We start from the raw sequence: 10164 nt of genomic DNA on the forward strand, positions 1-10164 counted from the left end.
GAACAGATGCTGCCAATGGTCAGTAGAGGGCAGTGCAGTCTTCATATTGTGTGAACTTGCGCAGAATCAGTAGCAGAAACACATGTCAGTCACTTCATGTCTTTCCATTTTGTGTATCTACAGAACTGTGATTCTATTGACTGAATACTAAGACACATTACAGTAGTCATATATAAATTGGATAAATTAAAGTGCATATGTTGTATTTGTCATGCAAATTAAGTTGTGATTTTCCAACTATGATAACTGGTGATGTTTACATGTTGTTTATATCTTCAGATACCAAAGCCTGTGAACGCTTCTGTGACATGATGCTGAAGAAAGCATTGCTGAAAGACGTCGCAAAGATCAGTCCACGCGAACAGACCTCCTCCCTGGAATCCTTCCATGCTCTCATTTTGAGATTCGCGCCCAAGAATGTTGTCTATCCATTCATTGGAATGCTGTGCAGGTTGGTGAATTTAGTGAGAATGCTTGCAGCTTAGTAAAAGCCTGGAAATGTTTTGAAAGGTCCACAAGCTCACAACACGTTGCACCGCGTTACTCATGTTACACCGGGTTATGTTATCGGGTTATGCAATACTCGATAGCATGTGTAATAGCCTCAATATTGCACCATAATTATGATTTCTGTAGGCCTGGAAAACAGATTAAAATACTTAGGAAAAGAAAAATAATTCATAAAAATGTGTGGGAACCCTGTTTAATTGAAAATGTTCCATAATGTATGTAGGCCTACTGGATGTAATTTAGGCCTACAGTACTAACTGCCTCCCCCCCCCCCCACCTATATTTTAGATTGCTTTTGGCCTGCCTTCATCATAATGAGAACGCAGACCGTGAGCGACTTCTGGGGCCAGATGGGAAGCTGAAAACCAAAGTGCGTTTCCCGAAGTACAAGAAAGGCGAATACTCCAGGGCCTTTGTGAAGGGGAAGCCGAGATACAGTACGTACTCCAATATAGATTGATTGACTGATTTGATTTTCATATATAAACAAAAACAATTCCAAGAAGAACTGCTGTTTGCTTTTTATTGATTGGCTCGGCAACATATTTGAATACGAAACAAATTACACCTTCATATGTTTCCACATAACACATTGGCCTGGCGATTGGCTCACACCGGGCCTATAATAATATTATGCAAACAATATTGTTGCCTGAATTTGTGAATCAAGTTTTGAGTGCATGTCTTGTTCGGTCTTAGATTATGTGGACAGCTTACAGCAGCTGTTGGGGGAAGTGGTGGTCAACCCACGTCCGTTCCAGGAGAGGATCAAGGCCATCGAGGTCCCACCTGTACTTTCTGCCGGATATGAGAGGCCCGGCTCGGATGAGGATCTGGCCAGATGGTCTCGGTTTGCGGCCGAACCGTGATCACATCTAACCTGACATCACCAAAGACATGAGCAATATCCACCGCTTAGATTATCCTGTGGCTACTACAACCCCTGATTAAGCCTCAAGGTCGACTGGTGGACAAAGGACCTCTTTAGTCTGACCTTACTGTATCCTCCTGGTACACCATATCTCCTTCCTGAAGGTAGCAACCTATATTCTCCATACAACACATGCTTAGTATTAGAGGTGATATTCCTTGCTAACCATAGGATGCTGTTATCATATGTGGATGTATAGAGTTTCTGAAGTTGTTGTCCAACAATCTTTGAACAAATGTTCAGTTGTTGCAGCAGTTGTGACTTTAGGGCTGCAGACAAACATCCATACCAGGTGGTACTACAGTACTGAAGAACACTCATAATAACAGAAGTGAAAAACAAAAGAAGAATCCGTCTACTAGCACCGAAGGATCTTAGACGGCGAAGGAAGTACATTCTTTGCTTTGTTTTCTTACACACTGAATCAATCTGATCTTTCCATGACAACAGATGGTCTATTACTACTCCTAGGTATTTGTACGAACATACCTGGTTGATCGGTTCACCATGGTGGTGTACCAAAAACAATCTCTTGTCTTTTTTGTGTTAATGATGAGAGCGTTGTTATCACTCCATTCAACCACCTTATTTACTCTGTGTTGGTGCAGTCCAGGATCACTGGAACTATCTATGAGAGAAATCAAAACTGTATCTTACAGAATAGATTAGATAGATTAAATAAATAAAAACTATAAAAAAGATATAAAACAAAAGACAAAAAATACATAAAAAGTAAGATAGATAGAATAGATTAGATAGAATAGATTAGATAGATTAGTTAGAATAGATTAGATAGAATAGATTAGATAGAATAGATTAGATAGATTAGTTAGAATAGATTAGATAGATTAAAAAAAAAAAAAAAAAAAAAAGATAAATGCAGCCTCAACAGGGCACAAGCCAGTGTCCTATTTGTGCCGGTCCCAAGCCCGGGTTAATGCAGAGGGTAGTGTAGATAGATGGAGATGAACTGATATGATGATAGCATAGTTTTCTATGCATTTTGGGGGTTTGGGGGGATTTTACTTTTTTGGGGGGGTTTGATTTTAGAATGTATTGGTCTGGTGTGTCAGTGCGACATTCAGACAGGCATTCCTCAATATGACAGCTGTCAGTATAAAGGGTGAAAAGTACAGCTGAGCTCACACAACCCTGGGGAGCACCAACATTAGTTGGTTGCTGATGAGAGGGTTGTGTTCACTTTCACCCTCTGTACTCTGTTAGTAAGAAAAGAAGCATACCAGTGAATTAAGTATGGATTCAGTTCCAACTGTACCATTTTTGACACTAGTATATCAGACTTTGTATATCAGTATTGTGTTGAAAGCTGAAGAAAAGTCTAAGAATAGCACTCTCGCATGATTCTGATGATGACGATGACTTATCTAGGGGTTTTGTAATTAAGTGGACCAGTGTCACAACCGCATCCTCTGTACTGCAACCCTTTTTGTAGGCAAACTGACAGGGGTCGAATTTGTCATTGGTTATACTGACAAGATGTTGTAACAGTATTCTTTCAAGTGATTTCATAATCACTGAAGTGAGAGCTATGGGTCTATAATCCTTATGTTCTTTTGGACATTGGATTTTGGGTAGTGGTTTTATGTGTGAGGTTTTCCAAGACAGGGGAATTGTGTGTGTGTGTCTACAGAGGTTTGGAATATTGGTTGCCACACTGGAGCCAGCTCAGATGCAAAGTGTTTGAGGCCTAATCTGGCCCATTAGCTTTCCTTGTGTTAGTACACTGAAACACTTTCCTTACATCCTCTTCAGTGATGGTAATTCTGTCTGAGGGGGCAGGTGTTACAGCCTTGAGTATTTCAGAACTCAGCTGGTTAAAGTTAACGATAGTGTCTGAGTGATTATTTCACGATAAGCATGTCCAGGACCTGCCCCGGTGGAGACCTGTCCCCAAACCTCTTTCCTAGGTTAGGTTAAAACAGTAGGGGACTCTTTGTTTGTGACTAAACAGCTACAGTACCCAGTCATTACATTCACTGTGCTTCTCTGTATGCAGCGGTATGCCTCAGAGGCGACATTGCTCTGGGTAAGGGTGCAGCAAGGGCTGAGTGGTGATGGTGAAGTCATTTGTTTGTTAGGGAACAAGAAGTATGGAAAATACATAATGGTACATATCTCTAAAACCTTTAAAACGGATGCACATTATTTTTTTAGTCCTGCAAACTTTGAAAGCCAATGTTAGCTTTTTTTCCCATGTACATAACATGTATATAATGATGCAATGTGACATTTATTTATTATTTATATTTATTCAATGCTCTACCCTGTCCAACTGTATATACTTCCCCATTTTCAACTGTTTAATTATATTTGTGACACTTGCTTTGGCAAAGAAAAGGTATGTTTTCTCATGCCAATAAATGTATGTCCGTTACAATTCGGGCTGCTGCAACACTGACTATTGTATTGACTACTACTATTTTTACTTCAATACCTCTTGCATTTTAGATTAAAAACCCAACCAGGAACATGTAATGTGTTACACTTGAACAAGCTTTATTTAAGTAAAGCATACAAGTAAAAGAAAATGGGCAAAAAAAACAGCAGTGACAACAAACGTGTGTGCCTGTGGGGAGGATGTCTGTTGTGGTGGTGTGTGTGGAGTGGAGGCAGCCTGAATCCTGTGTATTGCCCGGAAGGCGAAGGATAAGCAGCCCGAATTTGGGTGACGGCACAGGATGGGACGACCCTACGGTTCCCTTGTCCTAGGTACCCCCAACACCACCTCACAAATGAGCGGTATGCTGTGTACCGGTAACGCCTAAAAATAATCAATGACATGAATGTGAAAATTAATTACTACAAATACTCTTGCACATGGAAAGGAAAGGACATTGCATTTTGATTACATCATAAAAGTGAAATGGTTTGACAAGCTCTGATGCCAAGAGGAAATTGACGACAATGGCTACAGAAATACAATTATTCATTTATAGTATACTCACTCATCCTCTGAGAACTCCTCTTCACCTTGGAACCCCTCGCCAAACCGTTGATGCATAACACTGTATGAATGAATGAATGAAATGTTTATTTTCGTGTCATGCCACTTTGGCCCATCCCATATGGGATTATATGAAGGTACATTGAAAACAACTGACATTACAGTCCTTCCTGTTCATATTCCGAAATGCATTTTACATGAATACATATTTGTACAGTATTTGGAAAATACTACAGTAAAAGGTGTACTTTTGAAATGGGCATTTCAGTTCTCCAACTTTTCATGATTCATGATTTGGATCTATCTTATTAAAAAGTATCTCCCTAATAGAGTTGTAGAATGGACAATAAAAAACAAAATGCATTGGATTAATATTGCTTGTGTTTGCCAAAAACAGTCAACAATCATGGTAGAAATCAGCGTAAAGCACTATTTTGGGTAGCCACCATCCTCTAAATATGCACAATAAGGGTCCAGACACACCCAATAATAAAAATAGGTATTCCATTGAGTCTCACATGGTCAGAAACCATGAAATATACACCAAGTTTGCGTTTCTAGCTCATCTGGTTCAGAAGTTAGAGCTAAACCTATTTTCTGGGTGCTAATATTGTGGCGGCCATATTGGATTTCATGGAACATTTCAATACAAAAAATGTTTGTATTCATATCATTGATCAACCTGTGAAGTTTCGTGGAAATATCCCTCCGTTTAAAATTTTGCCCTATTCACCCCCCATTATAACTAATAGTGTGGCGTCCATATTGGACTTTTGCCCAAAAAGTGACCAGGTTGACCATATAGGTTGTGATCCTACTGGGTCATAGATATTATTTCTGGTGGACAACTTTGTATGTTATGGCAAATGCAGGTTTCCTAAAAAAAAAAGTGGTTTGCCCCCTGGGTAATTAGAGTTCCACTACAGTTCAACCCCAGTATTCTGTTCCACAGATGTACCATGTGACTCCACCGTACCTATAAGTCATCTGTTGTACCCAACAACAACAACAACACGTAGCAAAGCCAGGGTGCAGTGTGATGCACTCAGGCACGGGCTCTGCTTCAGCGCATTTGTCCATAACCTGCAGAACAGAGCAAAATAAACAATATGCACACACACATATTCCATTTACATTGTTCTGTAAGGGGTGGCAGTGGCTCAGGGGTAGAGTGACCGGATGGTAACCGCAAGGTTGCAAGTTCGAACCCGGGCTCCCCCAGAGTTAGTGTCTAAGTGTCCTTGAGTAAGACTCCCTAATTGTATGTATGTATGTATGTATGTATGTATGTGGGTTTGTTAGAGAGACATGTCTAAATAATGAATTGTAGAATTTCCTCATCCTAGCACCATGTGTCGCAAATGGGAAGAAGGCAATAGCAGGAGGGCGATACTCAATACTGTTTTTTTGGTTGTTTTTTTTACATGGAAAAGCAAACATGGCAACCCATGATGGCAACTCCACTGTACTGTACTGTACTCCGCTGTACTGTATTACACTGTACTGTACTGTACTGTATTGTACTCCACTGTACTGTACTCCAACGTACTGTACTCTAGTCTACTGTACTCCACTGTAATCCCCTGTACTGTACTCCACTGTACTGTACTGCACTCTGTACTCTACTGTGCTGTAGTCCTCTGTACTGCACTCCTCTGTACTGTACTGTACTCCTCTGTGCTGTAACGGCCATTTGCTTGTGTACCCTCTTTCCATTAGGATAGAAGGATATGTATATGTATATGTATATGTATGTATGTGTCATCTTGATGTAACAGTACTAACCCTGTCATAGTCTTTACAGCAGACCCTGTCTATTGCAGCATCCATGTTCTGGCAGTGACCACAGGTACACCTGAATTGATAAGCACATAAACAATAATGTGAGGGCTTGCACTGATTTGTGTAAACGAAAAGTGCAAATAACTTCACGACTAAAGAGTATAACAATCAGGTCCAGAGCCGTGCAGAGAGCACTGAGGGGGCAGGGGATCAAACCCCAAAAAAGGGCACATGTGTGGGCGCACGTCGATTTTTGGGGGTGGTCTTTTTGTGTGGTCCGTCCCTTGTGCCATTTCATGTCATTGGACAGTAAAATAAGCAATAATTTCTCATTAGTCTGAAACTAAAACTGACTGACATCCAGCACATTAAAAGTATAAATAACTAGAAAAAGTGCCATTCTGGGCACAGGTCTCCACCAGGATAGGAATGTAGGACATTGCAGCTTGCCTTCATCTGGTGGTTGGATAAAAGGGCAACAAAAGTAAATTAGAGGTAAAAACACTTTTTGGCCAGTTATAGCACCACCTTGAGGCTGAGTTGAAATTGTTCATGTGGCATTTCTTCCTCGGCCTAGTGGGAATGTGCGTGCACAATTTCACGGAAATCACGCGATGTGTTCATGATTTGCAGCATTTTGTTTGAAACTGAGCACTCCTGTGAACTTTGGAAGCCAATCTTAACCAATCAGGATGGAGTCTGAGAAATCTGAAAGAGCCGTTTCGTTGAATGGCTCTAGAGAGACTGTGTACCAATTTGCACGATGTTTGGACAAAATCTGTAGGTGTACTGTGCAAAAACTTGTTATGCACAAAGCGGCCTCCTGGTGGCGCTATAACAGGCCGTTCTGGAAAATTTGGGGCAGAGGTTCATCGTTGGCATCCAGGGAGTGTGTGTGCAAAATTTGGCATCGACCGGGTTAACGGTGGCCGAGATTAGCTGCTCACGGACACACGGACGGACGGACACACACACGGACGGACAGACGGAGTGCAAAACATACTCTCCCCCCATGCCTTCGGCCTGGTGGAGACAATTATGATAGTGGAATTATCATTACTTGTCAAATGTTCATTTTGAAGGGCCAATGGCACTTATTGGCCCCCCACACAAGCCCTTATTGGCCCCCCACACAAGTCCTTATTGCCCCCCCCCCCCCCCCCCCACACACACACACACAAGCCCTTATTGACCCCCACATAAGCTCTTATTGGCCCCCCACACAAGCTCTTATTTCCCCCCACACAAGCCCCCTCTCTGCACGTGCCTGATCAGGTCAGAAAGTAAGAATCATCATACATGTCACAGTGTAAGCTGATATCCCATTGCAATACACTTTCACAAAGTTCTGCCGTTTGGCACTTCTCTGGTTATACCATACAATAACACACATGGGTTATCGCACTAACATACAAACTCATCATGCATAGGCAATAAATAATTGATTATAAAGGAACGTTACCAGATAGACACATCGAGATGCTCTCGTGGGTGTGGAGGTTCTGCTGCTGCTGCACCGTCTGCACGTCCCTCCTCACCGTCGGACTCGTTAGCAGGAGGTAGCAGAGGCTCGAACATGTATGGCCTGACTCCGCGGACGTCATGAAATTCATGTTCTTGTTCTTCTTCCTCCTCTACCTCCTGCTCGTCTGACCCTTCCTCTTCCTCGTATTCATCGCTGTTTTCTGCCGGCGGGGGTGATGGAGGAGGTGAAAACTCCTCGACAAAACTCTCCAAGATTTCGTCCGGATTCATTTTGATTTTATTTTGAATTTCCTGCTTTCTCGGGTCTCAGCCTGAGGGTGGAGCTGGGCCAAGAGTGCGATTGCCGATTGGTCGCTGGAGGCGGAGCTGCGTGTGTGTGTGTGTGTGTGTGTGTGTGTGTGTGTGTGTGTGTGTGTGTGTGTGTGTACACGTGTGTGTGTGTGTGTGTGTGTGTGTGTGTGTGTGTGTGTGTAGCTGTGTAGTGTGTACACAGACACATGCCCAGTTCAATATGCGCCGGGGACCATAGAGGCTATACGTTCCCCGTGTGTGCAGCCTGCATGACCACTGACCAGAAGAGGCTCAGTGCCCCGGCGGTGAGAGGGGCATTTTGTCATGCGGAGCGACGCGGCGATAAATCATCATAGCTATATTGATTATTACATGAATGAACAAGCATAAACACACAGTTCACTTGAACAATGTTGTGGTAGCTATTTGAAGACGGATATGCATTTTAGCCCGGTGCAGTGCCGCTACTCAACCTGTGAGAAGGGCTGAGTGTATGCCGTGGCTGAGTGCATGTCAGCGGGGGAGACCGAGAGAGATGGCCGGGGAAATTCGCCCGGTGCAGTGCCGCTACTCAACCTGTGAGAAGGGCTGAGTGTATGCCGTGGCTGAGTGCATGTCAGCGGGGGAGACCGAGAGAGATGGCCGGGGAAATTCGCGAAATTGCGAATATGCAACAGTTTACCCTCAAACTTACACGTCAACTCAATGTCATTCTAACGAATATTTTAGAGCGAAAAAATAATTTTTTTCAATTACATTTATAGGAAATATGACTCTAAATGTGACACCAAAATAGTAGCATAAGTTGCTATGCTACTACGGCCACCAAGCCCGGCGAGCCCGCATAGAAGTCGCTGGAGAAAGCTTGTCACAGTCTGACGTCACAATCATGATAGCATTGTTTGATAGCCTTTATTAGCCCCCGAGGGGCGTGTCAGCGGGCCTTTAATGTATGGTTCTGTACAACTGTATGAATGAGTGTGCTTATCAATAAACAGGAAGAAAAAAAAACAGTGACGTCATGGTGTCTTTTTGTACTGGTACCACAGAGTTTTAATGACGTCACATGTGCATCGCAGAACACACATACAGAATAGCTGATATAGCCTAAGCCTGTTGTTAACTAACTAGTCTATGATAGTTTTAGACGCAAACACAAAAGTAGACTTAAAATACTCAGACAAACATCTTTACTGCACACTGGCACCACTAAAAAGGTTTGCTTTGGACGAATGAATAGATCTGTTCTTTGATGGAGGAGGACTCTGGAGGAGGCATTCGTTTCTTGTGTGAAGATAAGATAACAACACGCACCACCGCAGCAGTGGAGCCCCAGCCTACTGCTGTAAGTGCTTATACCGTGCGCTCGGGTATAAACAGTTAAGCTGTATCCTGTTGTTATGAAAAGACGCAAAGTAGTATCTGTTATGATTCTATACTAAGTACTGACTGGACCCTCGTCTGGTTCTGACAGACCGGTCTTGTGTGTGTGTAGGCTGAGGTTGGTGTGTGACGACCCGGTTGAATCATTCCTTGGTTCGGTGGCGGACAGACGGACGGATGGGCCCGGGAGAACAATAACATGACACGAAACTGTCTCACGCTAAGACGTTAACCAAACATATTACATACAGAAAAGGACATATATAGCAAGGATCCTCATGTCCTATAATGACATCACTGACTAGACATCACAATCACTGCCAGCAGCACGCTTGACCTTGCTGCCGCTCCAACTGTCTTCACTCATAAAGTATGTTACAGTTCAGGCAGTACACAATACTTATCAAGTACATTGTATATTCACGTACAACCACCTTGTACAAGTACACAGCATGTTGTATATTACAACAGTATCCATTTGATTCGGCACGGTACTTGCCACGGTGTGTAAATAGTAAACCTAGACCACTGGGTAGGCTATACTTACTAAACTAGACCACTGGGTAGGCTATACTTACTTGGTGCGTCTTGGAAAGTCTGGTGACGCGAGGTTGATTAGGTGCGTCTTCTCTTGAATATAATAATAACTAGAAACAAAATTTCAAGAAATTTTACTGGGTGCCTGAAGCTCGCCAAGTCTGTGCAGCATTTGAGCCACGGACCACCATTTGATGACATTTAGCCTCTCAGAAGGGTCCATTTGGTTACATGTGAGCCAGGAGGTCTCCCCATTGACTTCCAATGGGTTATTTTGTCT

The 10164-nt window shown here is 42.7% G+C and overlaps 1 protein-coding gene across 1 annotated transcript; it reads right to left on the reverse strand.

The window, feature by feature from the left end:
- Nucleotides 1–2583: 2583 nt before the first annotated feature.
- Nucleotides 2584–7943, reverse strand: LOC310867477 (P2X purinoceptor 7-like; the record flags this gene model as incomplete). The annotated part of the gene is made up of 6 exons (XM_083777592.1): nt 2584–2593; nt 4029–4223; nt 4408–4467; nt 5383–5489; nt 6192–6261; nt 7651–7943. The coding sequence occupies 6 exons, from the start codon at nt 7941–7943 to the stop codon at nt 2584–2586; spliced, it is 735 nt and encodes a 244-aa protein (XP_083633718.1).
- Nucleotides 7944–10164: the final 2221 nt, after the last annotated feature.

The sequence above is a fragment of the Protomyctophum parallelum genome, assembly GCF_964188405.1.
Source record: "Protomyctophum parallelum genome assembly, chromosome: 12".
In the NCBI taxonomy this organism is placed as follows: Eukaryota; Metazoa; Chordata; class Actinopteri; order Myctophiformes; family Myctophidae; genus Protomyctophum; species Protomyctophum parallelum.